Here is a 22,941-nt window from a genome sequence, read left to right on the forward strand (position 1 = left end):
CCGTTCCCCTAGGTCATAGCTACCTAGTTAAATGTTTTATTAGACGAAAGCATGAAGTTTCATGGGTTTACTTGTGGGATTTTAGTATAACCTTTCCCAGTGGGTAAGTAGCTTATCCTTCCTTCGACGGGCTCTGTGTTTGTACGTTTCTTCGTGACTTCACATGAGCTGCACCCCTGCAGCAAGGTGGCTCACGGAGGTTCACGTACAGCAGAGTCGGCTTTCTATGGTTGTTGGTGTTATTTAAAAATCGACAGAGGTCTTAACGCGTTGCTCAACAATTTTATTCCGAAGGAACCAGTGATGAATGAACCACAGCTAAATATCATAGATGGCCCAATCATTCAGTCATAGAGCTTAATAGCATTTTATGTTAGGCACTCTTCTAAGTGCTTGGAGATGCTTTAATGACAACAGAAAAAAAAGAACAACAACAACAACAACAACAACAAAACAGATCAAAAGACATCCTGCCATTGTGGAGTTTACATTCTAGCATGGGGAAGAAGGAACATATTGAAACAATAAACAGCGCGAGTTATGTGGGTGAAAGAAGATGAAAGAGGCTATGGAACAATACAGATTGTACAGACAGCATAGAGGGGGCTCAAAACTGAAGTCAAATTGTAACTTTAAATCATGCCTTTAACATGCTGTCCCTGATGCCTTTTCAGTTAAATGCTTTGGCTCCGACATTCCTTTTTGGGCCGTCTCAGGCCTCCATCATCCTGGAATCCGCTGCTGCTAATGGGAAACATGGAATTCAAATTTAATGGCAGTGTTCATTTAAATTAAGAACTCCTTTCCTCCAGTGACTAGCGAGCTATTTTCGCGTGGTTTTTAATTGATAAGGCACTTCCCTAAGCTGGGTTCATGGTCCAATTGAACTAGCCAGTATCTCAATTACATTTACCAGAAAAACCATATGTAAAATACTATTTAGGCTTATTAAGCTAACCTTTTCAGTTAAACCAGCCCCTTTACTGCTCATAAAAGGAAAGATAAACAGAATAAAAATGCTTTGTCATTACGATTTTTGAGCTGGGGTGACAGAAACCGCTCTCCAAATATAGCAGAACTGAATGCTCTCCACCATGACCACATTGACGATATCATATACTTGAGGTATGTATCCATCAGGAAGTTTCACAGAATCCAAGGTGAAAAAGATAGTATAATCTATCACCCCATTTCTTCCATGTACGCTAGTAATGCAGACCTGTGAGTATAAATAATGCAACTGATTATGAAAAAACCCAATAATCACTGTAACCAGCTTTGCACCTCCTCACTCTGGGTCCTGCATGAGTGCAGGTCACTTCGATGCAAATCATTGATTTCCAAACTGGTTGGCCTGTTGCTAACACGAGGGGTGCTTTGTAAGAATACCCATGTCCACGCTCCACCTCAGAACAATTAAATCAGACTCTCCGGGAATGAGGCCTGGGTCTCAGATGAGAAATCCAGCTCTAAATATTACCAAAATATGTCCATTACCCTCTGTTGCCTTGAATTGCCTGTGCATATTCAGGCTTTAATACCCAAATCATCCTCAGCATTTACTGGTAAGCTCAAGTCCCACAACACATTCCGTTCATTCTTTCCCTAAAATTTTCTGGCACAAAGATTGTTTTTCTTCCTCCTGTCATTGGAAGATTCTAATAACACTTGGATATTGAGTAAAATGCACAATTTAGAACTTAATCATGTGCTTGTTCTACATAATTTTCTAATGATTTCTTTTGGAAAATCCTGCCTTTTCAATAAGAAAAGTGGCTCCTTTGTTGGTAAAGAATGTATTTCTTCATATTTTCTGTTATTCCCATTACACCCAACAGAATCCTGGTCACGTAAATTATCACCAAAGGAAGGGTTATCAGAAACTGCTGACAGGAGCAACAGGAAAGAAATTACCTCTTTCGTATGAATACAACGGGTGGGCTTCACAGAAGTTGCCTTGATGTTTGAGATGCCTGGCTCAGTGGAATATTCAACTTCTAACAAGTCACCATTATAAGGCACAAAATCTAAAACAGCCATGGAGAAATATGAGTGTCATGATCTTTTAACTAGGTCACGTTTAATTTCACACGTTATTTGATAGTGTACTACTTTAAAGTCAGTTCTGCAACATCTAAAGTCCATTTTGTGCTTAAACAGACACTGCAAATCTCTAAGTCCAAAAAGAAATTTATAATCCTTAGGCATTGATTCTCCTCTACTGATTTAACACATTTAAATGGAGGAAAGTGTCAATTGTGTATCACAGCCAATCTGAGGGAGCAGCACAGGATTTACTAAACAACTGTTCGTGTTCACAATTGCTTAGTGAGAGGCAGTCAAACATGTAGGTAAGAGCACAAGTTTGACCCTGGCTACATGGCTTCGAATCTTGACACTGCCACTCACTCAGTTTGCAACCTTAAGCAAGGTGGTTAAACTGTCTGTGCCTCGTTTTCTTCATCTATAAAATGAAAAGCACAGTAAGTAGCCTTCATGATACACAGCTGCTGTGAGAATTAGTTGATATGTGTGATACACACAGAATCATTCCCGGTGCATAGTAACCACCAAATAACTGTTGATTGGTAGTAGTGGTAGCAGTACCACAAGGAAATGTTGTTACTTTCAGAATGAATGAATTTCCCCTGGTGTTGTGTTCGGCTGATGAACTCTTAAGTATCTGCCTCACAGGTTACATACAGTTAAGACCACTGAGTTTCAAACAGAAGTTTGCAGTAAGTTAAAAGTGAGTCACAGGATAACAAAATTACATGAAAGAATCTGGAGCAAATGGAAATCCCAACTGCAAGTGAGACAGTAAATTGCCACAATGACTCCAGAAAGCTAGCGACATCAACAAAGTGAAACATTTCTTCACCTTAGGACCTAACACTGTAGAATGACACAAGAGACAGTATTAGACCTCTTCTCTCTCTGTCTCTCTCTCTCTCTCTCTGATGATTTACATACATTTATTTTGTGTGGGTTTATCATATATCTATATACTTATAACTCCAAAATGTATATACCTCCAGCTCTAACCAACCTCAGGATCAATTAGCCTTATGCTTACACCGATCTAACATGTGTAAAGCTGGGTTGCTGGTATTCTCCATACTCACCAACTTTTGTTTACCTCAGTCATCTACATCACAAACTGGCAACTCCACTCTCACCACTGCTCAAACCAAAAACTTTGGAGGTACCTTAGACTCATTTTTCCTCCACATCAAAGATCTAATCCATTACCTCCTGGGTTCTTCTCTAACTTCAAAATATATCCAGAGTCAACTCAATCCTCAGGTCCTCCACTTCTCCATTTTCATTCACATCTCCATCATCTCTCACCAAGAATATTACAACATTTTCCTGACTGATTTCCTGACTCCACCCTCTCCCTCATAGTCTCTTCTCAACAAAGCAGACAGTGTCAACATCTTAAAACAAAATTCAGGTCAGACTCCTGCTTTTGCACCTAAGAAAACAAACTAGTAAGCTGCCTGGGGAAGCAGAGCTAATCTCCCCATTTATACCCGAGCTATACGACAGCAGCAGTAGACAAAACAGACAAAAAAAATATCGTTGGGTAGAAGCTAAATATTAGAATATATCTGCTGATTACAAAGAGAATTCAACAACAACAACAACAACAACAACACACACACACACACAGTCACAAGGCGCTATCTCCAGTCCTAAATTTGAAGCATTTGAAGTATATTCTTTTAAAATTTGGTAGTCTACCCTGTCACTGAAACTTCTCTAGTAACCAACTACAGAAATGATCCCTTCAAGTATAGTCCTTGAAGGGTATTAAAAATAGTGTCTCTATGTACTTGTAGGATTGTTTCCATGATTAGAAATTAAATTCTTATGTGAATTAAAAATATATCCAGGCATTACTGAGGGCATTGAACAAATGAACACACAATAGCCGACAGCACACAATTTATAATACTGTCTATTTGCCCCTATATTGTACCTAATTTTAATTGGAACGGTCTACTTCTAACATTGAAGAGCCATTGACTGAAGCCAAGTACACTGCAAAAGTTGTTCCAGGACTAAAATCCTCTCAAAAATTTAAGAATTACATTGTATATCTCAAAATGTAAATCATACCTTCAGAAAAAATGTCTATGGAAAAATAAATGCTGTTACTAATATAAACAGTATCTTCACTTATAGAAGTAACACATCCAATTAAAACTCTGGTTCCTGAGTCTGAGGGTACAGCACCATAAAGGCGGTGAGGCACAACATCCACCTGTAAGATTTAGGAAAGAGTTACTTCAAAAATAATACAAATTTAAACATGGAAATTACATGATTAAAACACTTGTATTCAAAAATATTTTCAACAGCCATCCTAAACACTGGTGAATATAGTTCACTTGGCAAATGGACCATTGACTTGAGATGGTAAAAGTCATGTGTGTGCTTCAAGAATTGTGAAATGTATCCCAAAACATTAATTGCCTACCTGAGTTTAATGCTCTTGTACCATTAGATTCCAAGATTAAAAAAATACCGTCCTTCGCCTGCAGAAATTCACAATGAAATGACGGTAAAGTGGAAAGGTATGTAGTCATAAGCAGGTTGCGATGAAGGATATAAAACTAGTTCAAAATGGTTTCTGTGAATTATCTAGAGGGAGAACATTTCAGACAGGGAGAAAATAGGGGCATTGCTTGGGGGAAGTCAGATTTGTGCTGGGTTGTGAAAGAAGACAGAGGTGTAACCTTGTAAACAGGGGTACAGGAGCAGGGAGGCGGGGAGAAAAAACAACAGAAGTTAGGAGCCTAGGGAGCAAAATCCTAACATTCGAGATCCAGGCCTAGGAGAGAGAAGCACGAGATAAAGTTGGAGCAATAACCTCAACTGGGAGAGGTTCGGAAAACCAAGCCAAATTAGGGCTTTACTTTATCTACAATAGAGAGGCATACAAACCTTTTTCCTTATTGGAAGTGTAATAGTCCTTATTTTATAATCCTTAAAACTTACAGAAATAATGCAAGTTCATTGTACTAAAAATAGGAAAAAAAAAACCCAGATATATAGACAGCAAAAGGCGGGGTTACCCCATAATCCATATTCCATTACCAAGAGACCACCAGGGACTACATTTTGGCAGTAACACTCATCCTGATGTTTTTGTCTGTGCACAAATATATATACATATGTAAATGCCTGTTTTAAAAGCAAATTGGCATGGTATTCAGTATTAACGTATCACATTAAATTAACACAAAGGTTTTTAAATAACAAGAAAGGACAGAAAGAGTCATAGGGAATCCCAATTAATGGATGTGCCATAATTTACTAACCCAATTCCACATAATTAGACATTTCACTTGTGTCCTAGCATTTGGACTACTTGCCTGACTGAACCATAGGATAAACTCCTAGGGTTGGAATTTGCTGATCAAAGACTTCTGATGGAAACTTGAGCCACTGAGTTGTAAGTAATTTTTCATGGTTTTAAAAGTAGCCTAGTTTGCTGCTATTCCCATTTCTTAACTGGTGCCTTTCCAACTGTCAATACCAATCTGATGTTTATTTTCCCCTCACCTACTGTCATGAAGGAATGAGGCACCAGTCTCCTGCCCACGTATCTATCCCCACTTTCAACAGTATCCAAGTGGGTGATCCACAGGACCCTTGGACCTCTCTGAGCCTTGACTCCACGCCAACTCACAGACATACTGCAGACTAAAACTTTGCTCATGTCTCATGGCTCCCAACTCTCTTTCTTATGCCTTGCAAATACCACCAACACAACAGCAGGTACAAGCAGATAATGTTGAGGGACAACTGAGTAGCCAGTAGTGAAACAAGATGCGGATCCTTCTCTCAGTCCTGCACATGAAAAGCAAACCCAGACTGGCTGTATGTTTAGATATAAATAAATGAATGACTTTCAGAAGAAAAGCTAAGTGAATACTCCTGTAAATTGTGTCTTAGAATTCGCCTAAGGATACTTCCTGAACACAGAAGCCACATGGACAAGATGGACATATTTATAGTATGTAAAAATTAAATAGATGGAGGAGGCGGGGAGCAAGAGGGAAAAATGAGACTCTCCAGTGATTGTCCTCCTGCAGAAACATCAATGTGAAAAACTATCCTTGTATGAAAATACCCTCACTTGACATAAGGAAACCAGATGAGAGACCATGGTACCCGGTTATAGCATGAAAATAAGAAAAGATGCATTGAAGAGGATAGTAAGAACAGTTTTACATTACCCATATCACCCCTTCCCCGACCTTCAACAGCACAGCATGGAGACAGATACCATCCACCCAGAGGAGAGAGACAGTAGCAAGCATAGGGCATTGCCTGGGAACCCAATATCAGGTCACCACTTGACAGACACCCATGGTCCCTGACTCTCAGATGGTACTTGTAGACAGAGTCTCTAGACCCACCCTGGCACCAGACAGAAAGCCACAACCACAGCAAAACAAACTCAATACCTGGTCTACATCTCTGTCGAGTGATTCCAGTGGCCTTATGCTCAGAATATTCTACAGCAACAGGGAGTTCTCAGTGAATGCAGGTTTGGATTCCAGTCTCACAAGGGACCAGCCTCCATAGCTAAGGGAATCCCAGCCATTGTAGCATCTGTCGTCGTGTCCCTGGGAATAGGCAGCCCTCTAGAACTTCAATAGCTGCAGTGTTCACAAACATAAGGACCAAAAGAGACCTATACAGACTTTCTGGACAGGCTTACTGCTAAAGGATGTCCCCTAAAAGCTAGACTGTAAAGACTGAAATGAATACTACTTCTTCAATACACAGACACAAACACATGACCACAAAGATCAAGAACAATAAGGAAATCATGACATCACCAAACTGACAAAACAAGGCGCCAGCAATTGACCCTAGAGTGATAGGAATGTATGAGTTGTTTAACAAATAATTCAAAATATTTATTTTCCACATGCTATGTGAACCTTGAAAACAATTACACAGAAATGATTCGGAATGTATCAGAGTAATTTGAAAGAAAGATTGAAAGAATTTTTAAAAAACCAAGCAAATCCAGAAGTTGAAAAATACAATGAGGGAAGTACACAATAGAGAACATCCAAAGAACAATTGATCGAGCAAAATAAAGAATCTGGAAACTTGGAGACAGCTTCATTGAAAATATACAGTCAGAGGAGACAAAATTAAAAGGAAAGACACGGAAAGAAAAAAAAAATTACTGGATTTCTGGGACAATATCAGAAGACCAATAGTATGAGTCACTCACATTCAAGCAGGAGGAGTAAAAAGATCATTTAAAAAATAATAATGGAGAGCCATCCAATCTCAAATAATAATGAAGTGCCATCCAAAGTCAGAGAAAGTTACAAACATCTAGGTACTGGATGACCAAAGTTCTGCATTCAGATACAATCCAAATAAGATTACCCCATGACATGTTAAAATCAAACTGTCAAAGATGAAAAAGAATCCCGAGATCAGCAAGAGGAACGAAGCAAATCATATATAAGGCTCTTCCAATATGCCTACCAGAAGACTTCTCAGCAGAAGCATAAAAGGCCAGAAAGAGTGGGATAGTCTATTTTAGGAACGCAAGGAAAAAAATCTCTAACCAAGAATAATGTACCCAGAAGTGAAGGGGAGATAAAGACTTTTACAGAGAAATCACAGCTGAGAAACTTCCTCACCACCACAACTGTCTTACAAGAAATGCTAAGGAGAATTCTTCCAACTGGCATAAGGGACGCTAATGAGTAATGCAAAAGCATCTGAAGGTATAAAACTCACCAGTAAACGTAACTACACAAAATCAGAATATTCTAATAAGGTAATGGTGGTTTCCAGATCACTTATATCTTTCATGTAAAGGTTAAAGAACTGAACTAGTAAAAATAAAATAAGTACAATAATTAATTAAGGGATATAAAATATAAAAAATTGTAGTAAAGTGTGAAACAGAAAACTCAAAATCCAGGGGTGGAGTTAAACGGTAGAGTGTTTGCATTTTGTGATCAAAGTTATGTTATCAGTAAACTGCTGTGATTATGTTTCTGTAAGCCTCATGCTATCCACAAAGAAAAAAATCCTGTAATAGACACACTAAAACAAATAAAAAAGCAAAACATACTAATAGAGAAAAATCCCTTATCTATCAAGGAAAACAATAAAAGAGGAAGAAAGGAAGAAATTACCTACAAAATAGGTAGAAACAATTCTCTAAGTGACAACAGTAAATCCTTACCTATCAATAATTACCTTGATAATTGATAGTAATGGATGACATCCTCCAACTAAAATGCACAGAGTAGCTGAATAAATTTAAAAAGCAACAACAGCAACAACCAAACCTATGAGAGACACACTTCTCCTTAAAAGACATTTGTAAACTGAAAATGAAGGCATGAAAAAAGATATTCTTCCATGTAAAGGGAAACCAAAAGAGCGCAGGAGGTGCTAAACTGATTTCAAATAAAATAGGCTTCATATCACAAACTGTAAAAAGAGACCAAGACCATTATATAATGATGAAGGAGTCAATTCATCAAGAGGATATAATGATTTCCAAAAATATGGACCCAACATAGCAGCACCTAAATATATGAAGCAAATATTAAGGTCTAAATGGTGAGGTAGAGTGCAATGCAATAATAGTAGGGGACTTCAACACCCAACTTGCAGCAATGAACAGATTGCCCCAACAGAACACTGACTCCACAAAAAGTGGAATTTATCTGCACTCTGGACCAAATGGACCTGACAGTCATTTACAGAACATTCCATCCAAATACTCCAAAACACATATTCTTTCCAACTGCATGTGGAACATTCTCGAGGATAGATTATGGGGCAGGCCATAAAACAGGTACTAGCAAATTAAAGGAGTTTGAAATAAGATCAAATCAGTTCTCTAACCACAATGGTAAAGTATTAGAAATCAATAAAAGTAGGAACTGTGGAAACTTTAGAAGTGGATGGAAATTAAACAACATGCTCCTAAATAACCAATGGGTCAATGAAGAAATTAGAAGCAAAGTGTAAACATTTCTTGAGTTGAAGCAAAATGAAGGCACAACATATGAAAACCCATGAAATACAACAAAAGCAATTCTAAAAGTGAAGTTTACATCAATAAAGCCTACCACAAAAGAAAATATACATCTTCAATAAACAACCTCACACTGCACCTTGAGGAACTAGACAAACAAGAAAAAATTGCAATGCAAAATTAGGGCATAAATCATAAAGATCAGAGCAGAAATAAATGAAATAGAAATGAGAAGAACAATACAAATACCAATGAAACAATGACTTGGTTTCTTGAAGAGGTAAAGCAAATCAACAAAACTTTAGCTAGACTAAGGAAAAAAGAGAGAAGATTCAAATAACTAAAATCAAAGATGAAAAAGGAGACAGTACAACTGACATCACCAAAACAAAAAGTATCATAAGGAAGATTATGAACAATCATCTGTCTACAAATAGGACAAGTTAGAAGAAATGGATACATTCCTGGACACATACAACCTGCCGAGATGTAATGGTGAATAAATAGAAAATCTGAACAGATCATTAATGAGTAAGGAAAGTGATTCAGTAATAAAAAATCCCCCATCAGTGAAGAGTCTAAGACAGAATGACTTCCCTTCCTAATACTACCAAATTTATGTATAAAGAATAATAATTAATAGCTATACTTTTAAACCTATTCCAAAAAAAAAAAAAACGGGCAAGAGAGGAACACTTCCAAACTCATTCTGTCACAATGCATTACCCTGGTAGAAACCCCAGACAAGGAAACACAAAGAAGAGAAAACCGAAGAAAACTACATGCCAAAATTCCTGATCAACACAGTTGCAAAATCTTTAACAAAGTATTAGTAAAGCAAATTCCACAGCACATTAAAAAAATCATTCACCATGTTCTAGAGGGATTCATCCCTGGGAAGCAAGGAAGTTTCTACATACACAAATCAATAAATGTGCTATATCACATGAACAGAATAAAGGACAAAAGTCATAGGATCATTCCAATTTGAGCAGGATAAGCATTTGATCGAATTCCACACTCCTTCGTGATTAAAAACTCCACAAATTAGATATAGGAGGAGTGCACCTCAACACAATAAAGGTCATACATGATAAACCCACAGGTAACATCATACTGAATGGGGAAATGTTCCAGGCTTTTTCTCTAAGACCTGGAACAGGACAGAAATGCCCACTTTTGCCCATTCTATCGCACATACTTCTGGAAGTGCTAGCCAGAAAAATTAAGCAAGAAGAAACAAAAGGCATCTAAATTCAAAAGGAAGAATTTAGATTGACCCTGTTTGCAGACGGGAAGCTCTTACATATAAATAACCCTGAAAACATCACCAAAAAGCTACTAGGTCTAATAAACAAATTCAGGAAAGTGGCACGACACACAAACAACATACAAGAATCAGTAGCATTTCTATATAACAATAGGGAACTATCTGAGAAAGATATCAAGAGACAATCCCATTTACAACACCTTCAAAAAAATTAAAATAGGAATAAATTTAACCAAGGAGGTGAAGGATTGCAACACTGAAAACTATAAACCATTGACAAAGGAAATTGAAGGAGGCAGGAATGAATGGAAATACATCACGTGTTCATGGACAGGAAGAATAAATATTGTTAAATGTCCGTAACCTAAAGCAATCTACAGATTCAATGCAACTCCTATGAAAATACAAATGACATTCTTCATAGAATTATAATTCCATGAAGCTCTTTTTAAAATATTTACAACGCACATGGTTTGACATAGAAATTCCACTGCTATGAATGCGCACTACAGAAAATGTTTTTTTACCTGATAAGGGAAGTTACAGGATTATATAGAGTTCAATAATTATTATTGTTACCCATATTGTTTAAAGATTAGAATAATAGATAAGTAATTTTTATGTTTTACAGCACAAATTACTACAAATATTAGAACAGAAGAACCCACAGATTCAGAGGGGTGGGGCTTCAAATTGCAGTCTACATCCCCTCTACGGATCACAGCAGAGATGTTGGATTAACACAAGAAAAAAAAGATGCAGAAAGAAAACCCACTGGGATAAGACACAATTCCCAAACTCATGCACATCTCACCTTGATTGCTCTGAATCCATAAAGTGGTTTATGATCTTCCACAACCACATTTACTTTTTGTCCAACTTTTAGAGGCACGTTGCCACTCACAACATCACTACTGAAGTAGATCGACTCATCAATCATGCCATAATCACCACAGAAACTTGTGACAACTCCCTGCACAGTTTTCAACTGGGTGTCACCTACAAGATAAAGAAACTAGGTCATATTATTGGCCTCAAATGCAAACACCTACTACAAATAAGTCTTACACTCACCATCTGCATAACCCTGGACAGAGAAGTTTTATAACATCTCTGACCTCGTTTTCATCTGTCAATCCACAACAATCACAATTTCGACTAATAGGGTTGTTGTAGGTTTTTAAAATATTTTTTTAAATTTATCAAAATTTAAATGTTAAAAATTTAAATTATTTTTTAATTTTTTGAGCAGAGTCTGGCTTTGTCACCAAGGCTGCAGTGCAGTGGTGCAATCTGGGCTAGCGGCAACCTCCGCCTCCCAGGTTCAAGTGGTTCTCATGTCTCAGCCTCCCAAGCAACTGGGACTACAGGTGTGTGCCCCCACACCCAGCTAATTTTTGAATTGTTAGTAGTGATGGGGTTTAGCCATGTTGCCCAGGCTGGTCTCCAACTCCTGGCCTCAAGTGATCCACCTACCTGGAACTCCCAAAGAGCTGGGATTACAGGTGTGAGCCACCGAGCCCAGCTTGTGAATATTAACTGACACATGCACATCAACTGTCGAGAGCTGTGAGTGCCTTGCACAAGAGTGTGTAAATGTTACCTGTTAGCACCATGTCTATATATGAGTCAAGCTTCTGCTCCTATTATATTCCTTCATCATTATCACCAATTATGATGAGTAGCACCTTCTATAGGTACGTAACTGTCTCAGCAGACTAAAAGATATCTGGAGATTGAAGGCTAGTCCAAAACGGCATCTGAATGGTTTTCTTTATTTTTTTCTTCTTCTTCTTTTTTTTAATTTTTATTTATTTTATTTTATTTTATTCTGCACAAGCCTAGCTGATCAGCAATACTTAGGGATCAAACCTCAGCAGTTGCCCCACAGGAGTTCTCTGCCTTCGGGATCAGATAAGTATAAGGCATCAACTTGGCTTCAAATTACATTCCCGTTTGGGATACAAGCCTAACTTCACTCGCAAATTAGGGAGTTTCTTGCCTTCTGGAAATATAAATAGGCATGTGCTGCACGACCACGTGGGGGGAAAGCACAGGAGGTACAGTCCCCAAGGTCTTCTCTGTCAACACCTTTCCCGCTTTAGATGGACAGGAGAGTTTGGGAGTTGGTTCTCAGGGACTTGTTGAGGACTAGGGTTGCCTCCCCATGTACACACAAGATAGAGCCGCCGTCACGTGCTGTACCCGCCCGAGTTACCACAGCCTCATTCCAGGGGTGAGGAGAACCCCTACTGGGAGGCTTCTGGGGTGGGGGAAAAGTGGACACACAGAGGAATACCTTGTAGGAGCCCCTGCTGCTGTGGGCCCTGTTGCTCTGCAGGGTCGGCCGTTCTCCCGTAGAAGGCCAAAGCAAGTCTCAGAAGCCTGAGCATCGTCCCAGTTGTCACCACCAGCCTGGGCACCGCTTGTGACAGATGAAGCACGAGGTCTCCTCAGTAAGGGAAGCCCTCAGGTCACGGCGTCTCCTCAGGGACTCGCCTCCTGCTTCTCCTCCTCAGCCTCTGCGGTATGGGACCCAGCCGATAGTGAGCCCCCTTTGGGAGAGTCAGGGACACCGCAGCCTCTAAAGGAGCTCCCAGGTTCCCCTCTGACTTTTCCCTCTGAGCATGCGCTCATTAGGGCTCGCCTCTACCACTGTCTAGCCAATGGGCGTGCAGTGGGTGGGCGGGCAGGTTCCTGTGGCTATTAAAAGGTGATGGGTGGGTACATCGTCGCTTCTCCCACCAAGGCTGAGGGTGCCATTAGGATGGCCTGGGGAAAATGGCTTGGGAGCTTGGGTTCTGCATATACTAAGGAGATACGGGGCTCTTCTCTTGGGTTCCCTGGGAGGATGGGTGCCTAAAACACCGTCTGTGCAACCAAAAGTCCTTCTCTTGCCCCTGTTCTCGTGGTGCTTAGCATAAGGAGTCACCACTCAGTGGGCGGTCAATAGTTACTCCTCACCAGGGATCAGTTTTGTGGAGAGAGGGCATCATGTGGGTAGGCAATGTTTTAGTGATGGCAAGTACGTAGTCTTTTGTACTAGGACTCCCATTTTGAGTCCAGTGATAATTTATAATAGAATCCTTTTATGATCATTGCTACCAAGGACTCATCGCTTACCTGGTTATACCTACATTACTCTGCTATACACATTACCTTTATTCATTCATTCAGCAAAACTCGTAGGGCACCAACTGTGAGCCAGACACTGTTCTGTGTTCTTAAAATTTGTTAGTGAATGAAAGAGTCAAGAATCTTCACCCCGTGAGGGTGGTTTTTTCACAGGATGACAAAAGGGCGACACTAAGCATCACGTAATAAAATATATGATATGTTGGAAGGCAATAAATGCCGAGGAAAAATATAGCAGGACAAGGGAGATCCACAGTGCTGGGCATGGGGTGTTGGATTGCACTTTACAATAGCATGGTCAGAGTAGCCCTCATTGGAAAGCAATAGTTGAGAAAGATGTTGGAGTTAGCCAGGCAGCTATTTTGGTGGGAGCTGTTCAGATGGAGGGTGCAGTTTGTGCAAAGACCATACAACAAGACTGTGCCTGATGTACTCAAGGAAAAGCCAAGTGATTAGAGCAGAGGCAGTGAATAGCTAGAAGAGTAGGAAGTATGGTAAGAGAGGTAATAGAGGTTCAGGCTGCATGTGGGATAGTGGGACACTGGAAGTCCTTTCACTTTTATTGTCCATGATGTGTAAAGTCCCTGAAGGATTTGGAGCCTTCCAGGGATCACAGGTGCTTGGTTGTGAACAGGCTGGAAGAGGTCAGAGCAGGAAGCAAGGAAAACAGTTTGGATGATTCTGCTGCAACCCATGGGCACTGTGCATGAAAGCTGTTTGTCTTTCCTCTCCTACTATGAGAACAAGTAAGAGCCTTGCCAAAGTTTAGCATCTGGTTAACAGGATCGGTTGAGGGTTAGCTATGGCTCAAGATGTAACACAGCTGTGTTAATTTCCTAGGGAGGCCACAGCACATTACTACAACTGTGTGGCTTTAAACAACAGAAATTTATTCTCTGGCAGTTCTGCAGGCTATGAGTCTGAAATCAAGGTTTCAGTGAGGTTGGTTCCTTCTGGCAAGCTCTGAGGGAGAGTTTATTCCAAGATTCTGTAGGTTGCCAGTAGTAATTGGTTGGCTTTCCTTCAGTTGTAGATGCATCACTCCAGTCTCTTCCTCCTTCATCCCATAGTGCTCTTCCCCATCTGTCTGTATGTCCAATGTACCTCTTCTTATAAGGACACCACTCATTGGATTAGGGATATATGACTAATCCCAACGCTGTAGAACCTCATCTTAACTTGATTTTTTTTTGTTTTTTTTTTGTGCAAAGACCCTATTTCCAAATAGTCACATTCATAGGAACTGGGGCTCAGAACTTGAGCATATCTCTTTCAGGGCAAAATTCAGCCCACAACAACTGCTCTTGTACATTTTGATTACTCCAATATTCTACGATTATCAATGAAAAATTAGGACACACACGTACGCAGACATTTCCTCTTATTTCTCTGAGCAAACACAGGCCGCGAAACAGGAGCCCCTCTGTGAACCTCCTGACACCCATCCTGGCTTTCTCTTCCTTCTCTCTTGTAGCAGTGGAAGGACATCGCAGCCCCTGGCCAGGGCTGACACTCCACTCAGCACATGGAACCATTCTCTTGACACATTTTCTCTGAGAATGTTGTTTCTATTGCTATTTCCTCTCTTCATTCTGCATCAACAATCTTTTTTTTTAATCTTTGCCTGTAAAAGAATAACATACAAACATACACAAGAATCACCCATCTTAAAAACTTCACAAATAACTCCCATCTTAAAAGTGTACATAGATAAATAAGCTTCCTTGACTTCATTTCCCCTTCAGACCCATTCTTCTGTATCCTGTCCCCCGCAGCAAATGCTATGTCAAGAATCACCTCTGCTCACTTCCTGAGCTCTCATTCCCTCCTTATTCCTCTGACATTAGGCTTTTATCCCCATCATGCCCCTAATTTGCTCTTAAGATGACAGGAAACCTCCAGGTCACCAAATCCAGTGGTCAATATGCTAAGCTCTCATCACTCAACCTCTTAGTGTTTGACACAGTTGAGGACTCCCCATTTCTTGCAACAAGTTCTTCAGTCTTCCGTGTGACCACCCTCTCCTAGAAAGACTCCTTCTCAGCCTCTTTTGTGAGATGTTCCTCCTGTCAGGATCCCACAAGAGTGCTCCAGAACTCAGGCCCTGAATGGCTTCTCTCTCCACATGCCAGTCCCATGGCATCTACATTCAGGTACTCCCAATCCCATATATATACTGAGTTACACACATGGTTATCCCATAGATATCTCAAGGGTAAGGTGTCCAAAATTTCACATGTCCTGAGCTTCCTTCAACCCCTGCACTTCCTTAAATCTTCTCCATCTCAGACGATGCCAGCTCAGTTCAAATAGCGGGTTAACATCATATCCCTTCCAAAACCCTTAGTTTTCTCCATTTTCTTTACACACTCCATGCCATCCATCAGCAAAAACTATCAATCCTTTGAAAACATACCTGTAGTCTCACCACCTCTAAAGAATGATTGAAAAATATCAATGGGTTAAATTTGTTAGTTTCAATCATGGCACAGAAGAAAGCAGAAAGAACCGAAGACACAGCAGCCATTCAGACATATGAAAACATGCCCAAAACCCTTCCATGTATACCTGCTGGCACAAATAGAGCTAATAATGGATACTGCGGCAAGAGATTGGTGCTAAGAAATAGCCTTAGAAAGAGGTAAGAAATAGCCTTCTCTGGCAAACTTCACTAAGTAAGTCTCAGTCTCCTCTGCAGGGATCAAACTCTGCTGGCAGAGAAGCTACAGGTAGATTCTAGCACCAGGAAGACAGGTCCCTGCTGAGAGAATACTGCAGAACAAAGAAGGGGCTCTTCTCTACCACCCTGCTGCAAACATTGTGAATGATCTCTTGTGGTGGGAGGTGCCTCCAGAGGCCAGGAACACATCAGATAAGAAATGGCTGCTGGGCCTGAATGTCAGGGGATGAATTCCACTGGGCCACAGAGCAGCTGTGTGCCCCATCTTGCCTGTTTGTGTCCCTGCCTTGGCTGTAGAATGGACACGACGCTACTGGGACTTCCTTCATAGGATTCTTTGTGAGGATTAAATGACGTGTGTGTCCCAAGGCCTTAGCCCAGTGCATGCCATATACAGATGCTCGACACAAAGTAGATTAACAGCAATTCTGAACAGGGATGCCATGCACCCCATTAAACCTTTGCACATTTTAACTGTCTCCTATGAACAAAATGCACACCTTCACAAGTATCCATGAAGCAACCATTCAGTGCCAGATTCCAGCAAAGATATAATCATGTGATTTGCCTTCTTGGCTTCTAATGACCTGCATGTTTCACCCTCAAATCAGGGAAACTGACTCCGACTGAAAATATTGGAAACAATCTGTCCGTGGTCACTGCCCTCAAAAACCTCTTATCACAAACACATGCTTACTTTTCTTTATGTCACTAACTGCTAGACAGAAATTCTTACTTATTCATATACTTATCAGAGTGCTGTCTGTCTCTTCCCACTTGTATGTCAGCTTCATGACTGCAGAGCTTTTGTTCATTGTTGCTTTTTCCATCTGCCGGGCGTTAAGCATCTAGAACAGTGCTGGGCCCGTGGTAGGTTTTCAATAAATACCATAGCAATTAATTGAATCACAAAAGGGTAACATCCTGAACCATTCCAGGCAACCTGAGAAAAAATCTGGTTTTAAGGCAATTCACAGCGAATCTGAGTACTTTGCTTTCCTACATGCATCTATCTAAACGGTATTTGGCCTCATTCAGGGTAATGTTACAGCTGGCTGTAAATGTAAGAGCTGTAGTTCGGAAGACATTAGATCCCGGCTCAACTCAGCTTTTTCCTGGCTTTGCAACTTGTCCTCAGGGTTTGACCACAGCAGCACCTTGTAAGTAAAATTAGCCAATAAATTGGGTTTTCTTGCATATCAGTGATTCAGCCTCCCTTGTGTACATGAGTTGCACCATGGAGTAAAATGTTACTCCTTCCATTACAAAAGCTACACTGGAAATAAGTATTGGACTAGTGTTTAGACAAATATTTCTGTAAGAATAGAGTGACAAGACTTTAGAAGACATGTATCAATAAGTATATTATTCATTACGATTTAATGGATGGGGACAATTCCTATCCATGGGAAATTTGGAATTCTCATGTGATGGGAGTTTTTCCAATTCATATCTTTGCTTTTCAAAACACAGTGAGTGTTTGGATTGCTTTTATTTGTTACAGAATGTCAATGTCAGCTCTCTGTTGTCTTAGCTTTGTCGGCTATAACACAATACCACAGACATTTATATCGCAAAGTTCTGGAGGCTGGCAGGTCCAAGAATGAGGTGCTGACTGATTTGATTCGGGGCAAGGGCCCTCTTTCTGGCTAGAAGATTGTCAACTTCTGGCTGTTTCCTCCCATGGAGGAGCGGGAGCAAACACTGGCTTCTCCTCTTCTTCTAAGGATACTAATCCCATTATGGGACTCTACTCTCATAACCCCATCTAAGCCTAATAGCGTCCCAAAGTCCCCATCTCCATATAGATCACATTGGGGATTGCGGTTTCAACAAAGGAGTTTTAGGGGAACACAGATGTTCAGTCCCCCTAACCACTGTGAGGTAAGTTCTTTATGCTGTCAAAATAAATTGTACCTTTTGTTTCCTTTCTTTTTCTTTCTTTTTTTTTTTTTTGAGATGGAGTCTCCCTCCATCGCCCAGGCTGGACTGCATTGGCATGATCTTGGCTCACTGCAACCTCGGCCTCCTGGGTTCAAAGGAATCTCCTGCCTCAGCCACCCCAAGTAGCTGGGACTAAAGGCACCCAACACCAGGCCCAGCTAAATTATTTTGGATTTTTAGAAGAGATTAGGTTTCATCATGTTGGCCAGGCTGGTCTCAAATGCCTGAGCTCAGTCCGCCTTGGCATCCCAAAATGCTGAGATTACAGGCGTGAGCCACCATGCCCAACCACCTTTTGTTTCCTTTCAAAGGAACTTCAACAACAAGGTTTTGCTCTTCATCTTTGGTATATACAATAGGCCTTCAACTATCCATAGGATTTGGGGAATGAAGTTTCTAATCCACATCATTTAGGGTTAACTGGGGCAATGCTCTTAGGAAGTGAAACCACTGTAGGATGAAGTTGCCCCAGAAGGGTGAATTCTCTTCCTCCCCCTTATGAGACCAACAAGAGTGCTAACTAATCTGAGTCCTCAGTTGTGGATGTTTAGACCAATAGCCTTTAACCAACCCCATAACTTCGCTCCTCTGGCCAGGCCATCAGCTCTGGAAAGAAACTCATGAAACACTTAACCCAGGCGGTCCTAGGTGACTATTACAATGACGTGGTGACTAAAAGCCAGTTCTGTGAGGAGTTCCAAAGGCAACGGAGAGCCTTTTTCTCTAGCCCTCCCATCTCTGTAGAGCAGGGCACCCAAGTTTAGGAAGGCAGGCAGGGAGTCTGCCAAAAAATGGTTCCAAGGAGGCCTCGTGCAAGCCAGGGTCCATGAGAACAGGGAGTTAGAGTACAAATGGAAGGCTGCCCAGAGTAGGAGAGCATATATGGCAGGATTGTGCAAAGAAGTAAATACACAGAGGATAATGGAAGTTAGGGTTCTCCAAAGCTGAGAAGGAAGCAATACAGGTGGAAAGGTGGAAAGAGAGGAAAACATAGAATAAACTCTGTATTCCTGGAATGGTACTGGAGGTGTATGTGCAACCTCAATTTGCCAATAGAAATAAGAACGTCAATTTGAAACACCATATTCTCCAACACAAAAGGAATAGGGATCCTTGTACATATGGCTGATTAAGCAGAATTTGAAATTTTGACAAAACAGAGAACTACACACTAAGCATAACAAAGAGGAGTTGTTTAAGTTCACAGAGCGTATCTCTTCCGCAGATGTACAGTTAAAGATTTATGCATCTCACAAGAGGAGTGAAATGATGAACCAGAACCTCTGAAAGCTACAAGTGGTTAGAGGATGAAACCACGATCATGATTAGAGACTTCAAGGTGCCTCTTTGATTAACAGTATGCATAATCATGACAACGAGAACACCGGGTTCAATCTATTGGGCCCTGATTAAGCTCTGGGTACCTCAACAGAACTTTAGGTTTTGAGAATCATTGCAGGTATCAGGCCAGAATTGGCAGAAGGGCCATAGTTTGCCAAACCCGGCTAAAGGTCATTATCTTATTTCATTTTCTTTATTGCATGTATCCCTAAATGAGCGGAGAAGCATCTGATATCAGCACATCTGCAACGCTTTCACGGTGTGCCAGTTGGAAGCTCCATGGCAGAACACTGGAGCCCCAGAAACTCATGGTGACAGGTCCCTGTATTTTCAAACCAATTCTTTCACACGTGGGGAAAGCACATTTCCGACAGAGTCCACTATTTCCTACTCCCTGGGTCCTTCTGTCCTTGTGCTGTGAGGTCATCCATTTAGGGACACAGCTGTGATGAGGGTGAGATGATCAAGGACCATTCATCCTCAATTGTGGTAAAGAGTCTTGGCGTTTACACATCCCTGAGGCAACATATTCAAAATGTACTGCCCCTTGGTCTGCCTTATGAAAACAAAGCGGTTCTGGGCTTTGCTATTTCCTATTTGAAAGAAGATAGAGGAAATGTATCCAATCCCTATTGGGAGAACCCGCTCCCGATGTTTATCGTGGGTTCTTTTCTATTTCCTAGGTGTCTCAGCTGGTTTAAGAAATAAACGGAAAGAGCACAAGAGAGAGAAATTTAAAGCTGGGTATCTGGGGGAGACATCACATGTCGGTAGCATCCATGATGTTCCCGGAGCGGTAAAACCAGCAAGTTTTTATTAGCGATTTTCAAAAGGGGAGGGAGTGCACGAATAGGGTGTGGGCCACAGAGATCACATACTTCACAAGGTAATAAAATATCACAAAGCAAATGGAGGCAGGGCGAGATCACAGGACCACCAGATGAGGCGAAATTAAAATTGCTAATGAAGTTTTGGGCATGCATTGTCCTTGATAGCATCTTATCAGGAAACAGGGTTTGAGAGCAGACAACCTGTCTGACCAAAATTTATTGGGCAGGAATTTCCTCTTCCTAATATGCCTGGGAGCAGTACAGGAGACCCGGCTTATTTCATCCCTTCGGCTTCAACCATAAAAGACCGCATGCCTTAAAGGGGTCGTCTATAAGCCTACCTTCAGGGGTCATTCTCTTTCTTAGGGATGTTCCTTGCTGAGAAAAAGAATTCAGCGATATTTCTCCTATTTGCTTTTGAAAGAGGAGAAATATAGCTCTGTTCCGTCTGGCTTACCGGTGGCTAATTCAAAGTTACCTCTCTTGTTCCCTGAACATCGCTGTTATCCTGTTCTTTTTTCAAGATGCCCAGATTTCATATTGTTCAAACACACATGCTCTGCAAACAATTTGTGCAGTTAATGCAATCACAGGGTCCTGAGGCGACATTCATCCTCCTCAGCTTACGAAGAAGATGACCGGATTAAGAGATTAAAGTAAAGACAGGCATAAGAAATTATAAAAGTATTAATTTGGGGAACTAATAAATGTCCATGAAATCTTCACAATTTATGTTCTTCTGCTGCGGCTTCAGCCGGCCCCTCCGTTCGGGGTCCCTGACTTCCTGCAACAACTCCCCGCCTCACCACCCAGCTGAACTGCTGCCTCCCAGGTGATCCTCAGTCCGGTGAGGAAGTTTGTGAAACAGCGGCTGTGACTGAATCACCAGCTGACTGGGCTTATCACAATGCATTTTAACTCCCAGAGATCATTCTTCCACATCAACCAAACTGCAGAATTAAATGGGAGGTAGTGGAAGTCATGGCCCTTGCATCTCTCAAGTCTAATGTGGACTGCTCTGTAATTCCACAGGGTGTGGGGCTGCTTTTGAATGACGACATTCACAGGGACCTACTGCTGCCACAGCTCCTGCTTGCCCCTAACTGTTTGCCTTGCTTCATGCTGTGACCTCTTCCAGCCTGTTCACAACCAAGCACTTGGAGTGATCCCTGGAAGGCTCCAAACCCTTCAGGGACTTTAAACATCATAGACAATAAAAGCCAGAGATATTCCAGTGCCCCACAAGGCCATGCGCAGCCTGAACCACTATTACCTGTCCGACTATAATTCCTACTCTTCTAGCTCTCACTGCCTCTGCTCCAACCACTTGGCTTTTCCTTGAACACATCAGGCACAGTGTTGCTGTATGGTCTTGGCACAAACTAAGCCCTCTGTCTGAATGACTCTCCCCAAAATAGCTGCCTGACTAACTCCAACATCTTTCTCAACTATTGCTTTCCAATGAGGGCTACTCTGACCATGCTATTGTAAAGTGCAATCCAACCCCCCATGCCCAGCACTGTGGATCTCTCTTGTCTTGCCGTATTTTTCCATGGCATTCCAACATATCATATATTCCTTCCAACATATCATATATTTTATTATGTGACGTTTAGTGTCGCCCTTTTGTCATCCTGTGAAAAAACTACCCTCACAGGGCCAAGATTCTTGACTCTTTCATTCACTAACAAATTTTAAGAACACAGAACAGTGTCTGGCTCACAGTTAGTGCTCTATAAATTTTTGCTGAATGAATGAATAAGGGTAATGTATATAGCAGGATAATGTAGGTATAATTAGGTAAACAATGAGTACATGGTAGCAGTGATTATAAAAGGATTCTACTATAAATTATCACTGGACTCAAAATGGGAGTCCTAGTACAAAAGACCCATACTTGCCATCACTAAAACATTGATTACCCACATGATGCCTTCTCTCCACAAAATTGATCCCTACTGAGCAGTACCGATTGACCACCCACTGAGTGGTCAGTCCTTATGCTAAGCACCATGAATACAAGGGCAGGAGCAGGATTTTTGGTTGCACAGCCAGTGTTTCAGGCACCCATCCTCCCAGGGAACCCAAGAGAAGAGCCCCATATGCCCTGAGTACACGCAGAACCCAAGCCCCCAAGCCATTTCCCCCAGGCCATCCTAATGGCGCCCTCAGCCTTGAAGCGGGGAGCCATGATGTTCATCCCCATCACCTCTTAGTGGCGACAGGAACCTGCCCGCCCACCCACTGCATGCCCATTGGCTGGACAGTGGTAGAGGCAGACCCTGAGGGGCGCATGCGCAGAGGGAGGAGCCAGAGGCACCTGCCAGCTCCTCGAGTGGCTGTGGTTTCCCTGGCTTTCCTGAGGGGGGCTCACTAACGGCTGGATCTCATCCTACGGAGGCTGAGGAGGAGAAGCAGGAGGCGAGTCCCTGAGGAGACGCCGTGACCTGAGGGATTCCCTTACTGAGGAGACCTCGTGCTTCATCTGTCACAAGCGGTGCCCAGGCCGGTGGTGACAACGGGGACGATGCTCAGGCCTCTGAGAAGTGCTTTGGCCTTTTTCCAGAGTACAGCTGACCCCACAGAGCAGCAGCGACCACAGCAGCAGGACCCACAGGAGCAGGGTCCACAGCAGCAGGACCCACAGCAGCAGGGTCCACAGCAGCAGGACCCACAGGAGCAGGGTCCACAGCAG

The 22,941-nt window shown here is 41.6% G+C and overlaps 2 protein-coding genes across 2 annotated transcripts in view; one reads left to right on the forward strand and one right to left on the reverse strand.

The window, feature by feature from the left end:
- Positions 1-262: 262 nt before the first annotated feature.
- Positions 263-13,369, reverse strand: LOC113222358 (cancer/testis antigen 55). The gene is made up of 6 exons (XM_026451897.1): positions 12,616-13,369; positions 11,131-11,315; positions 4,126-4,270; positions 1,915-2,027; positions 1,032-1,219; positions 263-744 (listed from the first exon to the last, which is right to left on the reverse strand). The coding sequence occupies exons 1-6, from the start codon at positions 12,707-12,709 to the stop codon at positions 675-677; spliced, it is 795 nt and encodes a 264-aa protein (XP_026307682.1). The 5' UTR covers positions 12,710-13,369; the 3' UTR covers positions 263-674.
- Positions 13,370-22,773: 9,404 nt separating this feature from the next.
- Positions 22,774-22,941, forward strand: part of LOC113219572 (cancer/testis antigen 55-like) — an 18,221-nt gene continuing 18,053 nt past the window's right edge. Inside the window, exon 1 of the mRNA XM_026451898.1 lies at positions 22,774-22,870. Coding sequence (XP_026307683.1) covers positions 22,774-22,870 — 97 coding nt within the window. The remainder of the gene's footprint in view (positions 22,871-22,941) is intronic.

Source organism: Piliocolobus tephrosceles, chromosome 12 (genome assembly GCF_002776525.5).
Source record: "Piliocolobus tephrosceles isolate RC106 chromosome 12, ASM277652v3, whole genome shotgun sequence".
Classification (NCBI taxonomy): domain Eukaryota; kingdom Metazoa; phylum Chordata; class Mammalia; order Primates; family Cercopithecidae; genus Piliocolobus; species Piliocolobus tephrosceles.

What these genes read in the sequence shown, in the direction of transcription:
- LOC113222358 (XM_026451897.1), bottom strand. Translation starts at nt 12,709, where the DNA reads ATGCTCAGGCTTCTGAGACTTGCTTTGGCCTTCTACGGGAGAACGGCC. An exon ending in GCAGCAGGGGCTCCTACAAG is followed by an intron (nt 11,316 to 12,615) that starts GTATTCCTCTGT and finishes TTTATCTTGTAG; the next exon opens with GTGACACCCAGTTGAAAACT. An exon ending in ATGGATTCAGAGCAATCAAG is followed by an intron (nt 4,271 to 11,130) that starts GTGAGATGTGCA and finishes TAAATCTTACAG; the next exon opens with GTGGATGTTGTGCCTCACCG.